This window comes from Heloderma suspectum, chromosome 9 (assembly GCF_057233095.1).
Source record: "Heloderma suspectum isolate Gila_16-S chromosome 9, 16-S_ref, whole genome shotgun sequence".
Classification (NCBI taxonomy): Eukaryota; Metazoa; Chordata; class Lepidosauria; order Squamata; family Helodermatidae; genus Heloderma; species Heloderma suspectum.
In genome coordinates this window covers 37,263,537-37,290,880 of record NC_139466.1, presented here as the reverse complement: position 1 = coordinate 37,290,880, position 27,344 = coordinate 37,263,537, and the positions used below count along the sequence as shown (strand labels likewise).

At 43.8% G+C, this 27,344-nt stretch overlaps 1 protein-coding gene across 1 annotated transcript in view; it reads left to right on the top strand.

Annotated features, from left to right (window-relative positions):
* The window catches only part of CAPN6 (calpain 6), a 111,046-nt gene that overhangs the window by 32,661 nt on the left and 51,041 nt on the right, over nucleotides 1–27,344 (top strand). The window contains exons 3-5 of the mRNA XM_084814147.1: nucleotides 20,272–20,403; nucleotides 23,952–24,160; nucleotides 25,770–25,962. Coding sequence (XP_084670273.1) covers nucleotides 20,272–20,403; nucleotides 23,952–24,160; nucleotides 25,770–25,962 — 534 coding nt within the window. The remainder of the gene's footprint in view (nucleotides 1–20,271; nucleotides 20,404–23,951; nucleotides 24,161–25,769; nucleotides 25,963–27,344) is intronic.

Here is a 27,344-nt window from a genome sequence, read left to right as displayed (position 1 = left end):
AATTAATATCCAGCATCAAAGAACATGTCAAGCTATTATCAAATGTGCACACAAGCACAATCTACACATAGTTTCCCTTAAAGTATGGAAACACAGCTGTCCTTCATTCCACAGTGGACTGGCTTTTTTCTGAATAGGGAGGATTCCATGGACTGTACCTCTTGGGGGAGGGGGGGATTTGGCAAGTGTGCATTAGTGCTAATGCACAGTAGCAGAAGTACGTACTTGCACAAGCAATTAAATTCTTGTACATCCCTAAAAAAAGATTCAGTTCCATCAATGAGGGGATGACAAAGCAAAAGATTCCGGACCATCCGCAAAACACAGATGGAATCTGATTGTGGTGGGGGTTTCCACCTGAGTGGTTCTGAGAACTGACCATTTATATGGAGTCTCTGCTTTTGATCCTTCCATTTCCATACCCTTTGCCAGCCAGCCAGCCATACCCCTTCTCAAGATATTCCATTACATTCCCCTTCCCCTTCCACAGTTGCTGGGTTCCTACCCCCACCAGTGGAGGCTGGTGGCTCCCACTGAAGCACCTTGGAGAACTCCTTTAGAGTTCTGACTGGTTCTGATGGAAACCCGGAGTGGATTCACCACCCCACTGACACTGGAGCCATCAGCTTCCATTGTCCCCAACACTTATCATTCCATGCCCACTGGCCATGTTCAACCCTCATTGACCTGTTTCTCACCCTGCCCCTAATCAAGATTTTTATCCTCAAAAGTGTTGCAATTCTGCAAATCTTGGGGTTCTTCCAAGCCTGCTGATACCTCTTTCTTGCGTGTGGATGTTGCTGTTTTGATTGCATAAGGATCCACACTCAGAGAATAATTTCATTGTTAGTATATGGGAGACAGATAACATGCCCGGATATAGAGCAGGGCAATGTAAAGTTGGGTCCAAAAGGTTATGAAATGCAAACCACGCAGTGCGGAATGATTAAATGAATATAAAATAATTACAGTGAGCATTTAATTACTCATTGGATTATATTTATAGCTTATATTGATGGATTGGGACCCTGCTGTAGGGCATGGGGGTCTTTTAAAGTATGGATTGAGCCCTCCACTCTTACGCTAAAGTACAAATGAAAAAAGAAGACATAGCTGCTAGATATGGATTTAAAATAATGTCTGTTTTAGATCTTACAAAAAGGTAAAATTACAAAAAGACAAATTAAAGCAAGATCATGGGCAACACCACACTATAAAACAGTAGAATAAAAGCAGAGTTTTGCAGGATTTTGCTCTATAAAAGAGTAGTATAAAAGCAGTCAGCTGAATTAAAAACAAGCCCCATTTGCAGCAACAGTAGTCTGTGATAACACATCCTAGATTTTCTGTTCCTTTATTTGTTTATTTAAAACATTTTATCTTTCCTTCAAGAAGAGTTCACAGCAACTAACAATATTAAATTAAAAAATCAAATCAAATCAGGAGTATCGTATTAAAACCCTGCAAAACGTAACCTGTAATGTGAGAGGAAACCATTGTCTCTATTCAAGCCCAAACACAGAGAAATAAACTTTTTGATAAATTCCTTCCCGTTGGCATATCTATTAGAAATTTCTTTGTTGGCATTAGAAACTTCAATGTCAGCAGTAGAGTGGCCAGAGACATTGAAATGTTCTCCCACTGATCTCTGAATGTTGCTGTTTCCGATACCAGACTTGGATCCATGCATTGTTTTCTTTTGTGTAATAGAAATTGACCTGTTTGTCTTAATTCAAAAGTAGAAGGGAATTGCTGGTAGGTGACAGCATGCATCACATTGGATCTCAGGCCATAATATCTTGACCACATCATCATCCTCCCCAAGCAAATTACTTGTTCAGTGATTAGGTCAGTTCCACCATTTTTCCCCATTAAAAACACTGCCATTTGTAATGTTTGTAAAAGTGCAGGGGAGTGCATATTCATCCTCAGGCTATTCCTGTGAGAGTTGTTCACAAAATGTAAATGTTGCTGCTATAGAGACACTTTGCATTGTGGCATGAACGCTTATGCAGAGTTTGATCTAATGAGGTTTGCTTCTACTCTCTGCCTGGCTATGTTCAAAATGTTAATTAGGAGGGGAGAGGGAGCTCCTTTCTGTCAACAGTTTGAGAACATTTTGAGATGCCCTCTGGGCTGGCAAGTGAGGCTGAATGAATGTTGTTTTCCACTTTCCATAGTTATTTTCACTTTTTCATTTCCCCCCCCCCCCGCCCCCATATTTCAAAATACAGCAGTGTTGGGTGAAATTTGTACTTAGTGAAAATTGATAAGGGCTTCCAGGAATCTGTCCTGTGCTTTTAGATAAATTTATCTAAGGTCCTAATTAGAGATGCTATTAAACATGTCGTCATCATCATCTCATCTCTCTCTCTCTCTTTCTCTCTCTCTCATGTTTGAGTGTGTGTTCGTGTTCTTTCTAAATCAGTGGGGCTGTTAGGGCAGGGCTTAGGGGTAGATGGCCAGAGCTCCAATCGACAGAATGAGCTGCAGGGCTGGCTTACCACATTCTGAAGTAAGCAAAGTAATATATCTCATCAAACATACACCCTAGCAGGCAAGGTGGCCATTTCCACATCGCCCCAAATGAGGATGAAAAAGGATAAACATTCGCCAAACATTTGCATATGCTAATTTACAGGTATGTGTGCAAATTTTGATATACTGTATGTAAGGATACAATTTTAGATACAACTTTAGATACAATTTAGATACAATTAATACAATTAATTTAATTTATTTTTATTTTAATACAATTAATTTAGATACAATTTGGATACAAATTTAGATGGAAACTTTAGAATCAAATTTAGATACAAATTTTAGAATCAAATTTAGATACAATTCCTACAACATAAATAGAAATACAACATATCTTACCCAAGTGGGGAATACTGTGACCAGGTGAGTGGTGTGGTGCTAGGCCAGTATGCTGGCCAGATGGTAACTGCTGATAACTCTCCTGCTTTCCCTTCCAAAGGTTCTTTATCTTTAAACCTGACTTGGACTGGATGGTCCTTCAAAGAAACAGCAGCCCTTTAAATAGAGGAGTGTCCTCTGATTGTCCTTTAAATAGAAAACTGTCCTCTGTAGGGTGGCCATGTGTCCTCTTTCACAGAAGACACCCTTTATTTGAATGGCTGCCAGAAGATGATGCTCTATTTTGAAGGTGTCCTCTACTCGAAAGGGTTTTCCAGCCCAAGTCTGGTTTAAAGAAACAGAACCTCCAGAAGGAAGAGCTGGGCCTTGAAGCTGCCTTTCAGCAGCACCTGGACACCAGACTGGGCAGGCAGGGACACAGGTCACCTAGTCCCAGTTTTCTACACTAGGGTGAGATGCACTGTATTCTGTCTAAAGTATAATAATTATGTTTACAGTTGCATCTCTATACATAAATTAGTCCACTATGCAAATGTTATGTCTTTTTCTGAGCGACTTGCAAGTGGCCACTCTAATAAAGTAAGACACATGGCCACCCTATTGTCAGGATCAAGCAGAACTAACACCCTGTGTGCCCTGCCCATTTCCCACCAGCATTTCGGTCCCCTGGTAGCAGCACTGCTGCAGCCTTCTCCCTCCCACTCCCTGATGAGCTCATCCAGTGGTGGTGCTGAACTAGGCTCAGAGCTGAGTTGACTGGATAAGGTTGGAAGTGATTAAGGTGGAGGCTGGTGGTTGTTCCATCCCAAACACACACATACACACACACTCTCAGCCTTTACAGGTGGTGGCCTTGCCATTGGCTGGAAACTGAGCCTCTGCTTGGTTCCCGGCCCATGACAGTGCCACCAAGGGTACCACCATGGGTGAACACAAGGGGGAGGGAGAGATTAGTGGCTGCCACAGTGCCACCAAGGGGCCCAAGTTGTGGTGTGGGCTGGGAGAGTTCCCCAAGGTCAGCCTCCCGATGGGGAAATTTTTTATTATTGTTATTTATTTCTACATTGGCACAAAGCCAGATATGTGGTCCCCCCCACCCCGAGGTAGGGGGAAGATACAGTATAGTGCAGAGTTGTATCCATTATCAGGAGCACTGGGAAACTGGTGGCCATGTGGTCTGAAGCTCAGCTCTTGCTTCATGAAGTGCCTGGAAGTGAGATATATTTCATTTCCATTTAAATTCTAAGTAATCATGTCAACAATTGCATCTATACATGTAAATGAGTATGTGCAAATTCAACGCAAATCTGTGTGTCCTGTTTTCTTTGGTAATGCATTTCCTCTTTGGGGGCCATTCCTGGTCACCCTAACTAGCTAAATCTCCAACATTCTGAAGAGAGGTGCCCTAACCCCGGCACCAGCTTGTCTGGCTAAAAGGGGGGGCTGTTGCAGCCAGGTAGGGTGAGAGAACGTAGGGGCCTCTCATTGGTGCACCCCAGTGGCACCACCATGCAAGGAGGGGCAGGCTGAGTTGCCTTAAACTCAGCCCCCCTCCCAATCTCAGCTTTCTGGCTCAATGCAGCTCCCTCCAACTCTCCCCTAAGCAGTGTTGGTTTCTTGCTGGTTGCCCCTTTGGGAGCCATGTAGGAATTTTTGGCTCACAGTTCGATTGGTCTATTACTGTGGATCTTTTTGCCTATGTCACACTGTCATTGGGGTTGAGTGCGTCCTGTAGGTGAATACTGTCTATATCATAGGTTGCATTCCAGTTGGCGGCTAGGATGGGCAAAACCTGAAAGAGATTAGGGATGGTGTGCATGCAGAGGCACCTTATGGTGACAGATGATGCCTGAGGCCCCCCAAATGGGTTGTGCGGCTCAATGGGGAGATCAGTGTTGCCTGGGAGACCAACCCTCCTCACACACCCAGGTGTTGTGCAGCACTGGGTTGGGGGTGACACGGGAAGGTCTACCTCCCCCAGAAGGGGAAGTCCGGAGGGATGGCAAGATCACCACCACCCCTCAGGCTGGGTATGTTTTCGCCCAAGAAGTGCCAGCTAGCCACTGACACAGTTAGATGCCCGTCCTAGTTACCCCTTTGCAGGTATTTCAATAAATGTGGCCCAGTTTTCAACCCAAGCTTGTTGTCTGCGTCTTCTTTAACCCATCTCTGTTCGCAAAGGGAAATATGGATATTCCAATGAACTACCTGGAAGACCCCTATATTCACACCAAGGATTACTGCCCAAGATTCCCCACCACCACACACACACACACACACTAGTCCATACTGCTGGCATCTGTGTTCTGCTGCTGCTAACATACTCATCACTAGTCAGTGGCTTCTAAAGCAGAGACTTCTCCAGCATGTTTCCCAAAATGAAGAAGTACGGAGTCACAACATGGACATAGTTTTGACCAGGGACAGGTTCCATAAAATAGATCTGTCCCTGATAAATAGGGAGGACAAATAGGGATGGTTGGAGGACACAAACTGAGAGGGGGGAAAGGGGTATTAAATTAATACATCGGTGCTTCAGCTATGGCAGGAGGTCAAAGCTCAACAGGAGGGCCTTTTCTGCTGTGGCACCCCGGCTGTGGAATGAGCTCCCTAGTGAGGTTCGCTGGCATCTACATTGTATTCCTTCCAGCGCCAAGTGAAGACCTTTTTTATTTTCCCATGCATTTTAACATTTTAGCTTTCTAGACTTTTAGCTTTGCTGTTTTAAATCTGTATTTTAAATCTCTGCATTGCTGCTGGCTTTATTCTGGTTGTATTGTTATATTGCGGTGTTAATGTTTTTATATTTTATATTGTTTTACTGTGCGCTTTTGGGTTTTAATTTTTCTGAACTGCCCAGAGAACTTCGGCTATTGGGTGGTATAGAAATGAAACAAACAAATAAATAAACACATCATTGTAAAGCGTGGCAGATGAGTTGAACATGAGTAATGCTGTTTGACACAGTTGGACTTGGCATGCTCCACAGGAGAGGCATGTTCTCAGTCTTCAGCAGGCTGCAGCAAAAATCTTCTGTTCTGTTTCACACAGAAAACCAGGCAACCTGGAGATTTGTATGTCACATCAACAGGATTTAGAAACTGGAGAGGGTAGGGAGGATTAAAATCAATGTGTGCATTTTTAAAATTTATTTGCGAAGCTACTTTATATTGAGTCAGACCATAGATCCATCAAACTCAGTATTATTTACACAAGGGGTGCAGAAGAACCTCATGCCCAAGGCCCCTATGTAGCCTTCTAAGGTTTCCCAGAGGGCTCCTGTTCCCCTGGCCATATACCCCTTTCCCATGACCATCAATCATGTAGAGGTTTCCTGGCTCCCCCACCACCACCTCTATTCTGCCTCTTCTAAGGCTTAATTACTGGCATTAAGAATTTTAAGCTAAAATACGCTGGTATTGCTGGTTTTTTGACACAGATTATTTTGCCTCAGACCCCTCCCATCACTACAATGTAGCCCCCAAGAGAATATGCTAATTTATACATATAGATGCAAATTTAGAAAAAGTACTGTAACTTAAATAGAAATACGGTACATCCCATGGGACTCGTATGCCTACCTGTTCAGCCTGCTGTTCAGGTGATAACTGTTCATTAGTAACAGTGTTGTTATTGCTGTTCTTTAATTTTTGAACTTGAATTGGACAGACCAGACCTTCAAATAGAGGATGCCTTCAAGCATAGGACAGTTCTCTGGGATCCCTTCAAAAAGAGGTATGTCCTCTGCAAAAAAAAAGGACACTTGGCTACACTAATTTCTTTTCCTGTGCCTTCTCCCTTTCTCCTGCCATCACTGGCCATGGGGAGGCTACTGAAAATTGCATCCCTGTGGCAACTAAACCCCATCCTCCCTCTAACTGCTCCATAGATCACTCCCATTTGCAATGTCATGATGGCGTCGCGTCAGCAGCCCATGAAGCAAATGCTTCCATTTTGTGCATATCCGTATGCACGCCATTACATGAGTGAGTGCATGAGAGTGCATTTGAAAAGGGGTGTTTACAATGTTGTGGTGAACATCCATGCAGGAAATGTGTTTGAATTGGGGTTCTGTGCAACACACACATGGATGTGAATGTGTGTGTGAATGTGCTTTCATGTGCATATGTGCAATGTATGTGTGTTTCTATTGGTACATGTGAGTGGGTTGGACATCATGCATGTGTGTATATGTTTACAGATATATGAGCAAGTCCATTCCTTCCTTTGTCCTCATCTTCCATCCATTGCTGCTCCTGTCTCCTTCAAGGTGGCCCCAACAGGCATTGACGAGGTGGATGGTAGGAACAGCAAAGGCCACACGCCACCATTTACTGAAAATTATCATTCCGATACATAACATCATATCCCCCGACTCACTGCTGCTGTAGAATTGATACGGAATGACATCTTGACCCCATTAAAATCAGAGAGACTTCTGGCTTCAGTAGGGTTAGTATTGTCAGAAGCACCCTAGCTGCCTCTTGCAGTCCCCACCAATAGCCAACTCAGGACACAGGCAACGAGGAATTCTTTCCAAGACTTTATTCCTTTATTCCCTTATGACTCTTTCAGAATACGAGTAGCTAGCGCCAAGGCAAGGAACAGCACTGGGGAAAGATAGCTGAGTAGCCTAAGCTCCAGGTAAGGCAGTTGGTCCCTGTTTGAAGGAGAATCATGGGAAGACCCTGAACGTATGGGCTAGGGAGAGATCCTCCCTCTTTCCCTTGGGTCCTCAGGACGCGACCGTTGCTTGTGCGCCAAACAGCGCTACGCCTCCTTTCCGCGCCCTCCAGCTGTCGTCGCTCCCTGCGTCGGTGTCGAGCGTCCAGCAAGCCCCCCTCCAGCACTCTCTTGCTGCCAGGGTCACTATCTAACCCAGGAATGCTGGCAGGAGGAATCTCTGCCAGCTGCTGTGCCTGTGAGGGATGAGAGAGCTCCTCTCCCACGGATTGCTGTTCCTCCTCAGAATCAGAACTGCTCTGGGGCTCTATTGGCTCAGTTTCCACCCTGACAGGTATGTCACCTATAAAGGAATCATCAACAACTCAAGGAACCTTAATAGCATCTCAGCAGAGAAGGCAAAGGGTGGGGGTAGCAGAGAAATATGAAGCGGAAGAGCTCAGGGAGCAACCCAGTCATCATCTTCAATAAATAAAACTTATTTTCGTGGCATCAGCCTAACAACGAAGGTTCTTCCAGGCCTCTTCAAATCAGCAATGCAGAATAAGCTGATTGAATGTCAAACCAGATGACAATGGAACAGATAAATGTTCCGGAAAGACTATGATTTTACTTATTTATTACCAGTTAAAACAGGAACCAGAATTAATGCTTATTTATGGCAACATACACACCCCTTTTTACACAGTGCTTTCATATTTGCATAGAAGAAATGTCTGAGTTCTAGGTAGTAAGTAAACCCAGAGTTCTAGTTAATAAGTAAACTCATTCATAACCAAAACCGTGTGTGTGTGTGTGTGTGTGTGTGTTTAACCCAGCAAATACAAGATCACATCATCTTAGAGTCGTCCTTCATTCAGAATATGGGCTTAACTACATGTTATGCTAACAAAATTATTACCTTGATTTTGATTTTAATATGTACCAGCTGTGTTAGGGGCAGTGGAGGCTGGTGTCTCCGATTTTGGTGGGGCTGTGAATCTATTCTGGTTTTCAGTCGGAACCCCCAAATAGATTCAGCAACTTGGAGTTCTGGCTGGTTCTCTGGTAGCCTTCCTCCACTGAGTAGAGGATGATAGTAATCAGCGCTGCAGAGCAGAGGGAGGGAACGTTTAAGCCTTCTCTACCAGGCCATCTCTCAGCAAAAATTCCATCCCCTTGGGCTATTACAATTAGGAGAAAACCTCTCATTGCCACCAATGGGAGTATGCTCAAAGGTTACGAAACCCTTCTCTCCACTGACTGGTTGTCAGATTAAGAGAGTTGCAATTTATTCCTGGGTGCCAGTTCCAGGACTTGCCATCTGTTCTGTTTGAAGAGCCTGAACTGGTTTCATGGCTCAGGGCTACGCAGATTCTTCTGATGTGCTGATAATTTGATCATGGTTATGATGATTACCAAATCGTGGGGCATAGACCGACTAGAGATGCTAATGAGATATGACCTGTTCTGCTGGGAGTGTTTGTTTTTAAAGAGTAGGTAAAAAAGAGAGACTCATAAGATTTTCCTTCCATCAGAATGTACAAGGCTTTCTCAAACACTCTTGGATCTAAGGCAGTTTTTTTAAAGAAGGCTTTGAACACTGGAAATTAAACAGTCTGTGGTTTATGATGGTATTTATTACATTTTTAATGACAATAGGGAGATTTCAGACAAGCTCTGGGATCCCTTAAATTTGTTTGAGTCAGTTCTGCAGCTTGCAAAATATACATTCTTTATGACTTTTCATCTTGCTGTCTGCTCCCTCCCTCCCCTGCTATCACTGGTTATGTCTCTTAGCAACCTTCTCTTACCCACCTAAACTGTAAATCTACAGTGAAAGAGCCTAAAAGCTGTGCTGTGTGTTGTCTGAAGGGCAGGGCTGCGGTCAAAATCGGTATTCTTGGGATGACCTCTCCACCTCTGTTGTTAGGGAGGGGCTGTAACTCAGCAGATCACATTCTTTGCATGCAGAAAGTTCCAGGCCCAAGCCCTGGCATCTCCCACAGAAAGAATTTCGGAAGGACTCCTGCCTCAAACCCTGCTGAGCCACGGTAAGTAGGGATGTGCGAACCGAACCAGCAAAACTCAAGTCGCCAAAGTTCTCTGCATTCCATCTCGAAGCTCATTCTGCCTCAAGTCTGTATCAGATTGCAAGATTTGCTTCTTCTTTTTTTCAAATGGGAGAAATGTGCATTTTCGTCTGGTGTTCTTTATTTTACGTATTTTTCTACGACTAAATTTGCATAAAACTCCAGAAAGTAAAAAAAGTGGTCCGCAAGTCTGTGGAATCTGTGTGACTTGGAAAAAGCCAGTTCGATGCTGGATTCATAGAAATCTGAACTCATTTGATTCCATTGCAGACTTCTCTAACATCCTTACACAGCAGTGACAAGTAGTCCCTGCTGAATTGTTGTTCAGTCGTTAAGTCATGTCCGACTCTTCGTGACCCCGTGGACCATAGCACGCCAGACCTTCCTGTCCTCCGCTCTCTCCCGGAGTGTGCTCAAGTGCATATTCATTGCATCAGTGATGCTATCTAGCCATCTCATCCTTTGCCGTCCCCTTCTCCTTTTGCCTTCAATCTTTCCCAGCATCAGCGTCTTTTCCAGGGAGTTTTCTCTTCGCATTAGGTGGCAAAAATATTTGAGCTTCAGCTTCAGTATCTGTCCTTCCAATGAGCAGTCAGGGTTGATTTCCTTTAGGATGGACTGATTGGACCTCCTTGCAGTCCAGGGGACTTGTAAGAGTTTTCTCCAGCACCACAGTTCAAAAGCATCGATTCTTCAGCGCTCAGCCTTCCTTATAGTCCAGCTCTCACAGCCATACGTTACTACTGGGAAAACCATAGCTTTGATTAGACGGACCTTTGTCAGCAAGGTGATGTCTCTGCTTCTTACTATGCTGTCTAGGTTTGCCATAGCTTTCCTCCCAAGGAGCAAGTGTCTTTTACTTTCATGGCTGCAGTCCCCATCTGCAGTGATCTTGGAGCCCAAGAAAATAAAACCTGTCACTGCTTCCATTTCTTCCCCTTCTATATGCCAGGAAGTGACGGGGCCAGATGCCATGATCTTCGTTTTTTTAATGTTGCATTTCAAACCAGCTTTTGCACTCTCCACTTTCACCCTCAACAAGAGGCTCTTTAGATCCTCTTCACTTCCTGCCATTAGGGTGGTATCATCTGCGTATCTGATGTTGTTGATAATTCTCCCAGCAATCTTAATTCCGACCTGTGATTCATCCAGCCCGGCATTTCTCATGATGTACTCTGCATATAAGTAAAATAAGCAGGGCGACAATATGCAACCTTGTCGTACTCCTTTCCCAATTTTGAACCACTCGGTTGTTCCATGTCTGGTTCTTACTGTTGCTTCTTGACCCTCGTACAGGTTTCTCAGGAGACAGGTAAGGTGGTCTGGTACTCCCATCTCTTTAAGAATTTGTCACAGTTTGTTGTGATCCACACAATCAAAGGCTTTAGCGTAGTCAATGAAGCAGAAATAGATGTTTTTCTGGAATTCTCTTGCTTTCTCCATGATGCAGTGAATGTTGGCAATTTGATCTCTAGTTCCTCTGCCTCTTCGAAACCCCGCTTGTACTTCCGGTAGTTCTCGGTTCACATACTGCTGAAGCCTAGCTTGTAGGATTTTGAGCATAACCTTGCTGGCATGTGAAATGAGCGCAATTGTATGGTAGTTTGAACACTCTTTGGCATTGCCCTTCTTTGGCATTGGAATGTAAACTGACCTTTTCCAGTCCTGTGGCCACTGTTGAGTGTTCCAGATTTGTTGGCATATTGAGTGCAGCACTTTAACAGCATCATCTTTTAGGATTTTAAATAGCTCAGCTGGAATACTGTCATCTCCTCTAGCTTTGTTGTTAGTAATGCTTCCTAAGGCCCACTTGACTTCACTCTCTAGGATGTCCGGCTCAAGTTCAGTGACTGCACTATCATGGCTATCAGGGACATTCAGATCTTTCCTGTATAGTTCTTCTGTGTATTCTTTGCACCTCTTCTTAATCTCATCTGCTTCTGTTAGGTCCCTGCCTTCTTTGTCCTTTATCATGCCCTTCTTTGCACAAAACGTTCCCTTGAGATCTCCGATTTTCTTGAAAAGATCTCTAGTCTTTCCCATTCTATTGTTTTCCTTGATTTCTTTGCATTGTTCATTTAAGGAGGCCTTCTTGTCTCTCCTTGCTATTCTCTGGAACTCTGCATTCAGTTGGATATATCTTCCCCTTTTTCCCTTGCTTTTTGCTTCCCTTCTTTCCTCAGCTACTTGTAAAGCCTCATCAGACAGCCAGTTTGCTTTCTTGCATTTCTTTTTCTTTGGGATGGATTGAGTTGCTGCCTCCTGAACAATGTTACGACCTCCATCCATAGTTCCTCAGGCACTCTGTCTATCAGATCTAATCCCTTAAATCTATTCCTCACCTCCACTGTATATTCATAAGGGATATGATTTAGGTCACACTTGAACGGTTTAGTGGTTTTCCCTATGTTCTTCAATTTAAGCCAAAATTTTGCAACCAGAAGCTCATGATCTAACCCACAGTCAGCTCCAGGTCTTGTTTTGACTGACTGTAAAGAGCTTCTCCATCTTTGGCTGCAAAGTACATAATCAGTCTGATATTTTTGATATTGACCATCTGGTGATGTCCATGTGTAGAGTCGCCTCTTGTGCTGTTGCAAAAGAGTGTTTGCTATGATCAGCGTGTTCTCTTGGCAAAACTCTATTAGCTTTTGTCCTGCTTCATTTTGTACACCAAGGCCATGCCTGCCTGTTATCCCGGTGATTTCTTGACTTCCTACTTTAGCATTCCAATCCCCTATGATGAAGAGGACATCTTTTTTTGGTGTTAGTTCTAGAAGGTGTTGTAGGTCTTCATAGAACCGATCAACCTCAGCTTCTTCGGCCTCAGTGGTTGGGGCATAGACTTGAATTACTGTGGTGTTGAATGCTTGCCTTGGATTCGTACTGAGATCATTCTATCATTTTTGAGATTGTACCCCAGTACTGCTTTTCCCACCCTTTTATTGACTATGAGTGCTACTCCATTTCTTCTAAGGGATTCTTGCCCACAGTAGTAGATATAATGGTCACCTGAATTAAATTCGCCCATGCTTGTCCATTTTAGTTCGCTGATTCCCAAGATGTCAATGTCCAATCTTACCATCTCATGTTTGACCACCTCCAGCTTACCTTGATTCATTGATCTGACATTCCAGGTTCCTAAACAATATTGTTCTTTACAGCATCGGATTTTCTTTTCACCTCCAGACACATCCACAGCCGAGTGTCCTTTCAGCTTTGGCCCAGCCGCTTCACTCTTTCTGGCCCTACTTGGAAATTCCCTCTGCTCTTCCCCAGTAGTATATTGGACACCTTCCAACCTGAGGGGTTCATCTTCTGGCGTCATATCTTTTAGCCTTGTGATACGTTCCATGGGGTTTTCTTGGCAAGAATACTGGAGTGGGTTGCCATTTCCTTCTCCAGTGGACCACATTTTGTCAGAACTCTCCACCTTGACCTGTCCATCTTGGGTGGCCCTGCACAGCATAGCTTATGGCTTCACTGAGTTACGCAAGCCCCTTCACCACAACAAGGCAGTGATCCATGAAGGGGCCCTGCTGAATTACCTACCATGAAATGTGTCTCTCCACAGAAAAAAGGTTGCTCACCCCTGGAGTAAACGAATGAATGAATGCTGTAGGAAAACAAACTCCATGTTGTGTATTTCCATGCCCTTGCAGCCAATGCAATGGAAGATGTCAATACAGGGATTTACGTATTTCTACATCACCAGGTTCCCAGGGTGGTTTCCAAAGAATTTAGAATTACATTAAAAACAAATGTAACAAGTTTTAAAACAATGCAATTTAAAAGAGTCGCAAAAAGCAGCCAATGGAAGTAAAACAAATAAAAAGCAAGAGAAGAGTAAACAGCTGAGATAAAACAACAAACAAGACAGAATTTTGGTGCTGAGATGAAATTAAAGCAGGTGCCAGGCAAGAGTTTCTGGAGAGAGCATTCCAAAGTTGGGGTGCCACTGCCAGAAAGACCCTTTACCTGGTCAGTATCTACCACACCTTCAGTGGCAAGAGCACCTGAAGAACGGCCTCTGAAAATCTTTGAGCATGGACAGAAACACATGTGGAGACAATCAGCCCACAGTTTCAGTCTAGACCTTCTATTGCCCCTCATGTTTTTTCTTCACAGATTAATCTTTCATTGCTTTATTACTTGCTACCCCTCTCTGAGAAGCAGCCAAATATATCCTGATCATAATTAGTATGAGACTTTAATGCCCCACACATATACTTTTACAGAAAGAACAGCAAGCAGCAAGAGGGATGCAACTTTAAGACTGTACTCATGCATTGTCATGTAGGTTTTGTAGGCTAGTCATGCTACGGACACTTCTTGAAATATTTGGCCGTCAGAGTCTGTTTCCATATTTAAAGCAAAATTTCCCTTTAGAACCCTAACTCTTAACAAATTTAAAGGCAGGAAAATTCAGCTCAGTATCAGCTCGTCATGTCACCATGGGTTTTTGTTTGTTTTCAATTTAAGTCTCCTAAATCCAATATCATCCATTACTTGGAATGCTGGGGAGGGGATGGATGGCGTGCTAAGTGGGAGAATATAAACATTACTACAAGGTAACGAGATTTAGGAAAATTGTGTCCAGGAGTGCCACCATATGCCACCATCAGTCTCTGCCTTCCAGCTGTGCTTAATGTTCCTTTTTGAGGTCCCAGACTTGAAAAGGAGGGGCTACTGGTGCCCATGTCCCTCTGCCTTCAGCTGAACTCCTCTGGGCAGCCACAGAACCATGGGAATTCTCTCTCCCTTAGCCTCTTCTTCCCAACCTTTATATCTAGCAGGTGCCCCAGAGTGACCTCTTGTCTTGCAGGACAGGCAATTTCTCCCATAGGGCTTTATGACATTAAAAACGGGGGGGGGGGATGTTAAAGCAAACTACAAAATTCAATAAAGCAGCCTAATATGTAAAGCATTCAGAAGCCAGCCACATAAAAGTTAAAAACGTCAGCATAAAAAAGACGACAATTAACCAAAGGTGGACTATAACATATGCCTATTATATTAACATGCTTTCATTGTTAACTTCAACCCAGGTAAGATGGGGTTCGTAGTATGCCAGAGAGTGAGAGAAAGGTGGGAGGGGCCTGAGCATGGGAGAGGATTGTGAGGTTATATAAAGGGTGAGCTGACAGTTGGGAGTCAGACAGGGCCTTAGGGATCATGGAAGTGACTTCTAGTTAGTGAGGTTGGTGTATAGGATTTTAGGAGGGTAGAGTAGGTAGGGAAGTTAGGAACAATCATTGATTAATAATAATAACTTAAAACTTTTCATGTTTTCAATAAATCTTTGTTTTTAAAAATGCAAATGCCCACATGTGTGTGTTTTTTTTTTAATTTCATGTTATCTTTATTATACGTATTTCCTTGTTACTTCTCCTGTAGTGGATTAAGAGAACCAGTTGAGCCTATTGAGTTTCTGTGGAACCCAGAGAGGGTAAATGGGCTGAAGCTTGTGGGATAGTGGGTACAGCTGTCCCAAAGTGGAAGCAGGCATTCCTGAGGGTTCAGTTCTTGGTTTCAGAGGAGGGGGCTGGAGAAAGGTGAAACCTCCAGCAGGAATACCACATGGACCAAAATATTATCACTATCATATCATTATCACTGCATTTATATCCCATCTTTTTTCCTCTTGCAAGGAACCCAAGGTGACTTGCATGGTACTCTTCTCTCCTGAGTCCCAGTCCAACACTCTAACCACTTCAACACACTGGCTCTCAATAACAATAACAGTATAATATCTGCTGATCTGAAAAACAAGAAGGAATTTTGATTGGGGCAAACTGTTAGGACCCTGTGACCCTTTTTAATGTATCAGCTCTACTGGCTGCCCATTCCTTTCCGAGTGCAATTCAGAGTACTGGTTATAGGGCTTTAAAGCATCCTCCCATGTGAACCTACTGCTCCTTTAGATGTGTGCCATTGCCCTCAAAGAGACAGTTGGTGGCAATGCATGACAGGGCTTTCTCAATGGCTGTTCTCTATATGTGGAATTCCCTGTCTCAGGTCATCTTCCTCTTTCTCTGTGCTCTACCAACAACTGGAGACATTTCTCTTTAAACAAGCATTTCACTCTGCTGTCACTTCATTCTATTTATTGACCGTAGGTTTTGAGTTTGGGGCAGGGTTCATTGGGGTTGATGCTTTTAGCTTGCTGTAAATGTATGCTCATTACTTGCTTTTGTTTTTATGCTTTTTATGTTCTGTAAGCCATTTTGAGTGACTCCTTTTTTGGAGGGGAAAACTGGGGTAGAAATGTCTTAAATGAATAAATAAATTACTAATGGTATTTGTTTGATTCTATTAAGGTTTCAGAATTTAATTTTCCACTGTAGTGTTGGTAGACACAACATGAAGGCAGAGAACTGTAGAGCAGGAATGGGCAGAAACTAGATCTCCAGATGTTTTGGATGTCAACTCCCAGCCCTCTTGACCAGGGGCTTCTTGGAGTTTTGGTCCAAAACATGGACTACATGGAGATCTGTCTCCTGCCCACCCCTGCTGTAGCCTTCCATGTGGATGTAATTAGGCTAACTGACCAGAAATGCCACAAACAGATACAAGAATGACACAAACCAAAAGAACCTCTGATGACATCATTCTTTTTCCCATTAGAGTTGTGTAAGTTGTTGCATACATTTAAAAAAGAAAAGAAAAGAAGCAGGCTAGGAGAAATGCAGTTCAAGAACAAATCTGTAATTCAAAGTATTTACAAGCTTATGTTCCCAAAGAATACAGCAGCCATGATATATTCCTAGCTATCAGATGTTCAAAGAACAGACTCTTATCATAGAAGGGTCTTTACTGGGCTCTCTGGACTGGACATCACATCTATAATGTGGGGAAACATCAGACAATCACAAAGCATCTAAACCCAAGTTCCCCCTAAAATGTTTGGCACACAGTGGTGGACATTTGCAGTCATTTTTGTTGACTGCTGTTGCCTCGACAAACAGCCTGGATGAAAAATGAACTGAAAATAGGCCAGCACAGCTGGAAGCTATTATGTATGATGGTCATTCATATCTCTTGGGCTACCCAACTGCCCTTTAAAAATGGATGTGCACACATGCTCCCCTTCCATTCCCCACAGGTTTGCCATACTGAACTGAACTGTACCATGGGGAAAGTCATCTTCCGGACACAGGATTGGAGCCTGGCGCTCAGCCACGCACCCACCCACCCAGGGTCAAAAGTCAATCTAGCCTAACAAGCTGTTTTCTACCACCTCCTCTTGTAAGAAAGAAACCAGTGGATTCATGTCCAAAAGCAAAACAGGATTTCAAAAACTATATGACTCCTTCCCGAGATTGGGTTGCTTGTGGTGTTGAAATAATAATTACATCCATCTCAGTTTTAGTTGAAACAGGGCTCACATGGACGCAGCCCCAGAAGCTTTTTATTAGCAAGGACACTGATGTCATCTGCCACCACCACCCCGAGAATTCCCTGTTGCCTCTGAGCTTAGCTGCAATCCTCACAGTAGCTATGAAAATTCAGAAGCATTTTTGTGCTCATTTCTCCTAATATGTGCATTATGGTATGCATTTCTGCCTAACTAGACTTTTTTTGGCAAGCGGTTTTCCTTATATAAAGCATTTTTGAAAGTTATTTTCCCTAGTACATGCATTTTGGTGCACAATTTTGATTGGAGGACTAAGTTACAAAATTCAGAGAAGTGTACATTTCAAAGGATAACTGAGTTTCAGTTCGTGTAGTGGTCCCAAAATGCGAAATTGGGTAAAGTTGCATGAACATGCCGAAGGAATGAATTTCTCCCCCATCCCTGTTATTAGGGTTCTGAGATGGATGTGATAGTGTCCAGAGCAGGCCTTTTCTAAAAGCTAATAAGTCTTAGTTGCCCATTCAATACCCCAAAATACTTGGCATTAGAACATGGATTTTCATGTGAATGTTTTGTTTGTTTGTTTGTTTTGTTTTATGTTTGGGATGAACTGAACTTAAGACTGGAGAAATTTTCAAAATTTGGGACAAATCGAACCTAAGATTGGAAAAATAAGAAAGGGAGAGAAACTGAAATTTACAGATCTGCCTATCCCTAATAACAGACAATGATATAGAGACAATCCGAACATCTTACTTAGAGATTCTAATAAAAGAGTTTGATTTAAAAAGCGGCAGCAACAATGTGGGTACACTCTTGCGCTCTCTCTCTCTCGCGCGCTCTCTCTCTCTCTCTCTCTTCAGGCTCATTTCAGATAAAATAAAAATGATCAGATTTATTTCCACAGATGGTGCTAACATTTTTATGGCCATTTGAGAGGGAAGATGAGCATCCCTGTGAGTTCTATAGAAGGGTTCTCTCTTGCCAAGTAAAGGAAGAAATAGGTTGCTTTTTATGAGCACCGTTGTGGGTGATAAAGTTTAACAGAATTGTTCATCAATACTTCTAGGGAGGCTAAAAGGCAGTAGCATTATTTATTACTTCTGAAAGGATGTATATCTTCTCTTTTTAATGAACATCAGCGAAGTCAGTTACTCTCTGATTTAGGGGAGAGTGATGCACACACCAAAAGAAAATTCTGCATGTGAATAACTCAAAGATAATAATTCAATTAGTTTGCGCTGATGGAGGTTATATGTCTTACAGCTCTACTACTCTGCACTACAATTCTATGCATGCCTACTCAGACATAAAGGGCTGATGGCCAGCTAGGTCTGTATAGGATCGCAGCTGTTACGTACATGCCACAAGGTTCCTGAGTCCCTTGAGGTTCAGACTTTGAGACTTGGGGGTGGAGCCTGGGAGCTAAGAGGTGGTGCTCCTTAGGTTAGGGGGTGGAACTTATGGGTCAATGGTAGAACGTGGCTGTGTTTGCTGGCTCAGAGTGAACATGGGAGGCAGAGCTAAGATGAAAGCTCTCAAATCAAGCAGGGAATAGCTTGTTCCCTTTACTCCTTCCCCTAATGCAGAGAGATTAATTCATCCCCTGGAAACTATGAAAAAGAGGCTGAAACTTAATGTCAAAAAGATTGTCACCCAGCAATCCTAACCAAGACACCTGAATGCCCTTCTCTATGGGAGAGTCTCCTCTTTCGGCCCCAGTTCCAATTTTTTGAGGGCCTTTGCCCAAGAAACCCTCAATGGCCCATCCATGAGTGAGTCTACCTTCTCCTCATAGCTACCACTTGCTTGCTTGACAGCTGGAGAGCTAGTGAGGAAGTGGCGGTGGCATCTCCTGCTCCTCCTTCCCACCACCACCGTTGTCTGGGCCAGAGCGAGGGGCAGATGAACAAGCAGGGTGCAATGCTGAAGAGGAGGAGCACCTCCAGGGGGCTCTTGTCAGTGGGCCCCTGCTGGGGAGTGGGGCCTTGTTAGGTGGCCAACCATGCCTACCCTAGTGCCGGCCCTGTTCTCTGGGAATGTCCAACAACAAGAAACACTTATCAAGACAGTATTTTCAATGCAATAGTCAGGGATGTAAGCTTCTAAATATTTTGAACGCCAAATATATTCTTGGACTGTGATGCTTCTAGTCTGCTTTCTGAAAAACTTATGCAACTGTAATGGAAAAAAAGGAGACGTCATCCTGATCTGTTGTCTTCATCCCATGCTCATGTTTGTTTTGGGCCTTTCTGCTCAGCGATCCTTAACCACATCCACATGCAAGGCAGTCTGCAAGATCGACCTCTTGGACTCTCTGGCTCAAAGTGATAAGAGAATCCAGACAAGCGTTCCAATTCAGAGGGTGGCTCAGCACTGTTATTCTGGCACAGGGATGCAAATAAAATACATGGCCAGTTTGAACTGGTCAGATTTGAGCATGCTTGACTTATGATCGGCTTGGCTTCCAAAACCAAGCTCCAAAAGAACTCAAAGAAACCCAACAACCCTGATTTGGAATGTTTGGGCCATGCATTCCAGAACTAAAGTTATAAAACATTTCAAAAGGAAAGGAAGTTGACGAAGAGTCCCAATGGTCTAGAGATAATCAGAATTCTGTACTATTTCCAAGGTGGATTTGTGATTTTTCTGTTGCACAGAAATTAACAGTATGTTGAAATTTTAGTCCCTACACCTTGGTTCTAAATGCCTTCCCCTCCAATCCACAGATGCGTGTGCTGTCCAGTGCACATACAGCACCTGCACAAATGGCTTCCATGTTCACTTCAGTTGAGGAGGTTGTTCAATGTGCATGTTGCAATGTATAGAACTCTCCCCTCCACTAAAGTGAATGGGGAGCCCATTCTATGCATAAGATCCATACGTATGTTGCCTGGAACCATTCCCTTTGACCCACTGGCTAAATTCTGGGAATGCCACCAAGAGGGTCCCATCTATGGTGGATCTTGCTTTGAGTTGGTTGGTGAGGAAAAATTGGGCCACTTATGGTGCAATCCTATGCATGGTTAGACATAAAAAAGTTATTCAAGTGTTGTAGGACTTCTGACTATCTAAGCATGCATAGGATTGCACCCTTAATTCTTTATTTCTGAATCACCTTAGGCAACAGTTTTCTTTCTTTTTAATAGTAGTCTGCAGGAATTGGTGGCTCTCATTCCCCAAAGTTCAAGGAGGCCAATGTTTTGAAATCTGGAAGCCATTAATCAGATCGGCAAAATTGTGATAGTAATTGCATGTGTGTGTGTTTTATTATTAAAGGAACTCTGTGAAGATCCTCACTTGTTTGTAAATGGAATCAGTTCCCATGACTTGCATCAAGGACAACTGGGGAACTGTTGGTTCGTAGCTGCCTGCTCTTGCCTGGCCCTTCAGAAGAAGCTCTGGCCAAAGGTATACTGCTATTGAGCAACGAACACACACGCTCAGCACAATTCAGACATGGAGTTGAGGACACTATAGCTGAGTGCTCTGGAAAGACTTTTACTTTTAGTTCATAACAAAGTTGGATCACATGTGACCTAGCATCTCAAGCTCTGTTGATCCTGGAAGAGAAACAAAGAGTATTTCCATGAGTGACAATGGGTTGCATCCAATATGAGCCCTACTTAGAGTAGACCCATTGAAGTGAATGGGACTTAAGTTTGACTAATATTGGATACAACCCCCTGTAAGTCAGCCTTCCCTAACCTGGTGCCCTTTAGATGTATTGGACTACAACCCCCATCATTCCCAGACAGTATGGCCAATGGATATGTAATTTTTGACACTCACATTTGAATCTCTTTGAGGAGAATCATTTCAATTGTGCAACAATTGTGCACAGAGAGCCTTCAGAATGTAGCCTTCCCCAAGCTGTTGCCCTCCAGTTGTGCTGGACTGCCCATGGCCATACTGGCTGGCAATGATGGGAGTTGTAGTAAAGGATATTATATATCTGCACATTTCCCTAATGGTCAAATAGTTGGGTGGGTGAGTGATTTACTTCAGAAAAATGGCATGACCAGAGGGAGAGTTAGCTGCCCTTCTCTCAGCACTGCAGTCCTAATCCAGTCCCTTCCACCTTTTTCCTGCTTTTTAAAGAAATTTAGAGGGCCAAGAGACCCAATCACAGAAAACCAGCATCTTGTCTAGTTTGACCCAGAAGAACCAACAAGGCCTGCCTGTTTCTTTTTGCTGCAGCAGGTCAACACATCTCCGCTTCTAGAAGGTAGGGATGTTAGAAAAATCCACTACTGATTCAAATGAGGCAGGATTCTTTGGAATCCTGCCTCAGGAATCCATGGCGGATCGGCACCACTTACCCCTGCTCCAGGAGTATTGGAGGTGGAATGACACTTGGCTGCTTCTTCCACCGGAGCCATTCGCCTCCTCCACGCTGATCGCCATTCCTTTTTTTTAAAAAAAAAAACAGTGATCGGCAGGATGTGCCCATAGACTTATACGCAAAATAGAGCCATGAATCTTGCATATAAGCCTATGGACACATAGACTTATATGCAAGATTCACGGCTCTATTTGCATATAAGTCTATGGGCACATCTTGCCGATTGCCATTTAAAAAAAGAAAAGAAAAGAAATGGCGATCGACATGGAGAAGACGAATGGCTCTGGCCGGCAAGGTAAGTGGCCCTATAGCCGGTGCAGCTCCACAGAATCCTCGCAGAGTGGAGCCGCTCCAGAGGATTCCGAGGGGGGGGGATCACCTCCCCACCACCACGGATTCCACACCAGAGCAGAGGGTGGGGAATCCATGCCCCCCTACTAGAAGGTTTCCCTTTGGAATGTGCAGAAACCCAGTCTTAGTATCTAGGAAGGGGATGGAAATGGAGGAAAGTGGAGGGATGGGAACACAGAGCACGAACCTGCATCATTTTGGTTTCACAGATAAAGGTTTAGTTATAGTAGGGCAAGGGAACTAGGCGGTTGTACCAAGGGCTTCACAGAGAAGGTGTGTTTTGAGGAGGGATTTGAAGGAAGTGAGAGAGGTGGCATCAAAATCCGATCTAGAAAAGAATTCCCAGCTTTCCTGGCTTTCCCCTGCCTATAACTTCTAGCCCTTCCTGCCAACCTCACACCCTCCAAAACTCATCCACTCTTCCCCTTCTTTACCACCAGGTGGGGACAGCAGGAGAAGGTATGACACGCTGTGGGAAAAGGAGAGGGTTTCCCTTTCCTCCTCTACTTCTCCATCAACTGGCTTTCAGCATGCTGAGGCACAATACCCAGAGGAATATGGGAGACACAGTTCTCCCAAGGGCCACTGCAATAGCAACATCTGTTACTAGGGTTGTTGGAGAAACCCACAGTGGGTTCAAATAAGTTCAGATTTCTATGAATCCAACCTGTGGATTCCAAAACAGACTGGCTTTTTCCTAGTCCTGAATATTCCATGGACTTGCAGACCGGTTTTTCACTTTGGGGGGAGGGGGAGATTTGCATTCATTTGCATTAGCACAAATGAGCATTAGTGTTGATGTGCACTAGTGCACTTACACAAACAAATGTGCTAACTCACATTAATTAATGTGAATTAATGCATTTGTGAAAGCGTGCAGGCAGACATTAGTGCTAATGTGAATTAACACTAATGCGAATTAGCCAAGTTGAATGAAATTCTGGTTAAAAAAATCTGATTCCATTAATGACTGGATGATGGAACAAAAAATGCCTCACAATTGCGAAACACAAACAGAATAGATTTAACAAAATCCGAACATCCCTACCTGTTACCCAGCATGCCAAGGAGATGAAAAGGGAGGGATGGAAGAAAGAAATTAGCCTTGATCTTCTCCATTATGTGCCCCCACTATTCCTACTGTCACTTGACAGGTATGTGAAGGGTAGGGGAGGAGTGTATTTGGAGCTGGGGAAGGCTTTTGAGTATGGTGAGGGGATAGGAAAAGATGCTTTCCTATCAGAAAAATGATCTCAGGAGGGATGGGGATGAATTTGTTCATGTACAAAAGTGTATATTTCAGGTTGGGATGTTGGAGAAATCTGCAGTGGAACCAAATGACTTCTGATTTTCATGAATCCAACCCATCAGGTGGATTCTGTGGACTTGCAGACCTGTTTTCTAACTTTCCTGAATTTTGTGCAAATTTCATTGTAGAAAAATATGCAAAATAAAAAAGACCCAACCAAAAACATACATTTCCCCTATAGGATAAAGCTTGAAAATGCATTTTGGGGGGATTTCTGCATTTGCACAAATGCGAATTTGAGCAAATTTGGAAACAAAATCTGATTCCGTCGATGGGTGGACAACAGAACAAAAGGCACCTGACAATCTGCAAAACACAGACAGAATGTATTTTACACACTCCATACATCCCTAATTTCAGGGAAATGTGCAAACACAAATAAATTCCTGTATTTATGAAAATAATGTTCAAAAGTTATATGAGAAAATTGCTTGCAAAAATTTGTATATTAGGCAAAATTGCATACAAAGCAGTCATATTCATAGAAATGCACAAGAAAAGTTTGTACATTTTCATGCAAACTTTTTTCTTTTAAGTTCTCAACATTTGGGAAGAACCAAAGTTAAGATTGGAGGAAAATTCTCATAGTTGGATTAGTCGAAGTTGAGAATGGAAAAAAATGAGGAATGGAGAAAATGGACAGATATGTCCAACCCTAGATCTGAGTCTTTCTGCCTGTTTCAGAAAAATTCATATCATTTTTCAGCTAATGTGAGGAGAGCTTTGGAGAACTCGCTCATCTGATTAAGGTATCTTAATACAAAGGTTATCTTAACTGAGAAGGATGTTAACCTCCTTCATTACCATCACAGTCTTTTCAACAGTTAGAATACCATTTTCGTAATCTATCTTTTGCATGTGAAATAAATAAACAAATTGAATAATCAAGCTCAGCTGTGAGTCAATGAATGTTTTCTGCTTTGGGTAATGTTCTGTTTTTTGGTGGTACTCTAGGTTATTCCAAAGGTTAAGGAACAGGATTGGGACCAAAAGCAACCAGAGAAATACACAGGAATGTTCCACTTCCATTTCTGGTGTTTTGGAGAATGGATTGATGTGGTCATAGATGACCGACTGCCAACCATGAACAACAAACTGCTCTTCTGCTCTTCTAAGGACCGCAATGAATTCTGGTGTGCGCTCCTGGAGAAAGCTTATGCAAAGTATGTGACTGCTTTTGTTGGCATAATTTCTGTTCTTTCAATGACATAAAACACCCCTCTTAATACTGCTAAATGTTCTAGCTAGGGATGGCAGAGGGAATCTGTCCAGGGGATGAAGTTCACCAAGCTTTCATTAGCTTGGCCCTCTGGATTTCAGCTCACTTAGCCATGAGGTGGCCTGACTCGATGCAGATCAAGTCAGGTCAGGTTGCAGATTTTCCGGGGGGGGGGTCCCCTTAAATCAATATTTGCACAAATAACAGTCACAATTTGCATAATTTGTGCAACTTCCGGCTATAATTTGTTTAACTTGCACAAATTGCAGGTGTAATATGCTTCATTTGCACAAACTGCACCCAGATTTGTGCAAATCACAGGCACAATTTGCTCAAATTAAGCCTATTACAGCTGCAATTTGTGCAAATTATGCAAATTGCAGCCACACATTGTGTAAATGTTGATTTGAGTGGGGGTGGGGGGACCCGAGAAGAGTTCTCAGATTTCAAGAAAAAGCCCACGGCTCCGGGGAAAAAGGGGTGGACTTCCCCACGACAGCCATCCCTAGTTCTAGCCCTAACAAAATGTTGTTGCTTTGACAAGATGAGATACCTGTGGAGGTCTTTCTCCCTTAGGATGACCATGCAGCTGCTTCACACCCCAAGCTTTACATGGAATCAACTCCCATGTAAGGAACATAGTGTTTTAAAACTGGGAGGACATTAGGCAGGACAGCTGCACTCCCCCCACAACCCGGTTGTCTGCTTTAACCCTCCTGTTGGGAGAATAGGGGTACAACAAATCTCTGAGTGTGTCAGGCATGTGTGATCCTGATTGTGGGGTGCTGAAACAAGGGTGTGATCCAAACAGGCACAATCAAGGCCAGAGCAAACAGTTCAGGGTCTGAATGGCAAGAGGCAAGAGGGTAGATCAAACAGACACAATCGATGGTCAAGCTCCACAGAGGTGGTGAGGCAAGGCACCTGGAACCATTGTCAGATGCGGATGCTCCTAGCATAGGGATGTTGGAGAAATTCGTATGGGGGGGGGTGGAGTTCAATGGGTTTTCCTAGGTTCAGCCTGCTGGACTTGGTATTGGTTCCCGCTGCAGCACCCAAGGCCAGTTTGCAGATTTTCCGGGCATTTTGCGCAGTTGTTTTCCACAGGTTCCACAATTTGCACAAATTGCAGAGCTTGCAGTGGGAAATCGTACCAAAAAAGTTCCTGGAGCTGGGGGAAAGCCTGCACCTCAGCTTGTAAACACAAATCGAGCCGTATGTTCCACAGAACTCCATCAAGTCAAAAAGAACCAGATTTCCCAGGGACAGACATCCCTATCCTATCAACAAGTCTCTCTGACTGATAAGCCAGACCAGAGGCCATGACTTTATAGGCCAAGGTGGGCCAGGATTGGCCTACATGGTAAGGTAGTAACTGCTGCTGCACTTAGTCAGCCCCTAAGAACACCTTCATTCCTGTCTAAGCCTCACACTTACTTCCTATTTTCTCTTCTTCTGTGTGTAAACACTCAAAGGGTAGGAGAAGGCCAGCCGTAGTTAAACTTTTCTCATGTGTGTGGCCATTTCCTCAGTTTGCTTTGTGTTCTCTCCAGGATGGCTGGGTGTTATGAAGCCTTGGACAATGGCAGTGCTGCAGAGGCAATTGTTGACTTCACAGGAGCAGTTGCAGAATCCATTGACTTGGTCGAAGGCAGATACAGCAACAACATAATTGAGCGGACAAAGCTCTTTGCAGACTTGCTGAAAGTGCAACGAAGAGGAGGACTGATCAGCTGTTGCATCAGGGTATGTGTATGAATGAGAGTGTTGCAAGTCTTATGGAGATCTGGGTGGACTTCAGTTGTCAAGCACCTCGTCAAGAGCTGTGTGCAAATGGCCTCTTGAAATTCTCCATCCTATTTGTGGGCAGAGAAATTTCACTGAACATCTGCAGGGGGAGGAGGCATTCTCCAACAGCCTCCCATAGATAGGGCTCAATATTGGCAGGGGTTGTAGCTAGGGATGGGCGGATCACTTATCCCGTTCCAGTTGGGGGGGGGGTCCACAGTGGGGAGGCAATCCATTCCTCCCCCTGAAATCCATCCAGGCTGCCTCCGCTCTGCGATGATCCTGTGGAGCCGGCGGCCATCTCCACATCGCTGGCAATACAGCCAACCGCCATTGCTGTGCCGTATTGCTGTGCTCAGTCCGGATGCAACTGATGTCCACTACACCATTTGTGTCCCTGTTTTCACGCAATAGGCTATGCAAATTATATTTACATAGATATTTGTGCAGCCTATCACGTGAAAAAACTGGGACACAAATGGCGTAGTGGACGCCAACAATCTAATAGCTTTACGGCCGCAAATGGCACCCACTACACCATTTACGTCCAGACTGAGCACAGCAATATGGCACGGCAGTGGCGCCCAGCTGTATCGCCAGTGATGTGGAGCCAGTGGCCAGCTCTGCAGGATCACCTTGCAGAGGAGCCAGCCCGGATGGATTCCAGAGGGGCACGGAGGTGAGTGCTCGGTTCCGCCACAGAGCCCAGTGGAATTCTCAGACACATTGGAGCCTGTGGCGGAATTCTCCAACATCCCTAGTTGTAGCTGGGGTTGTTGGAGAAATCTGCAGTGGAATACAGTGACTTTGGATTTCTATGAATCTGACCTGTAGTGGATTCTGCAATGGACCAGCTTTTCCCAAGTTGCACGGGTTCTGTGGACTTGTGGAGCAGTTGTTGTTGTTGCTGTTTACTTTCTGGAATTTATGCAAATGTAGTCATAGAAAGATAGATAAAATAAAAATCACCAGCCAAAATGTGTATTTCCCCCGAAGGCTAAAGCATGAAAATGCACATGGGGGGTGGGGTGGGGATGTGGACATGTTTGCAAGTGTGGATTAGCACAAGTGCAAATTTGTGCAAATGTGAATTTCTGCAAAATTGGGAATTTTGAAATCTGATTCTGTCCATGAGCGTATGACAAAATGAAAGGCACCTGACAATCCTCAAAACGCAGACAGAACAGATTTCATAAAATCTGTGCAACCCTAGTTGTAGCACAGCTTTTTTTTTTTTCATTCATGTTTGTGTGTGTGTTTTGGGGCTGAAACAGCATCAACTATGTTGGCAGGCTGGCCCCCATTTTGCATCCTCCACAATGCAGGTGTCAGGGGGGCAG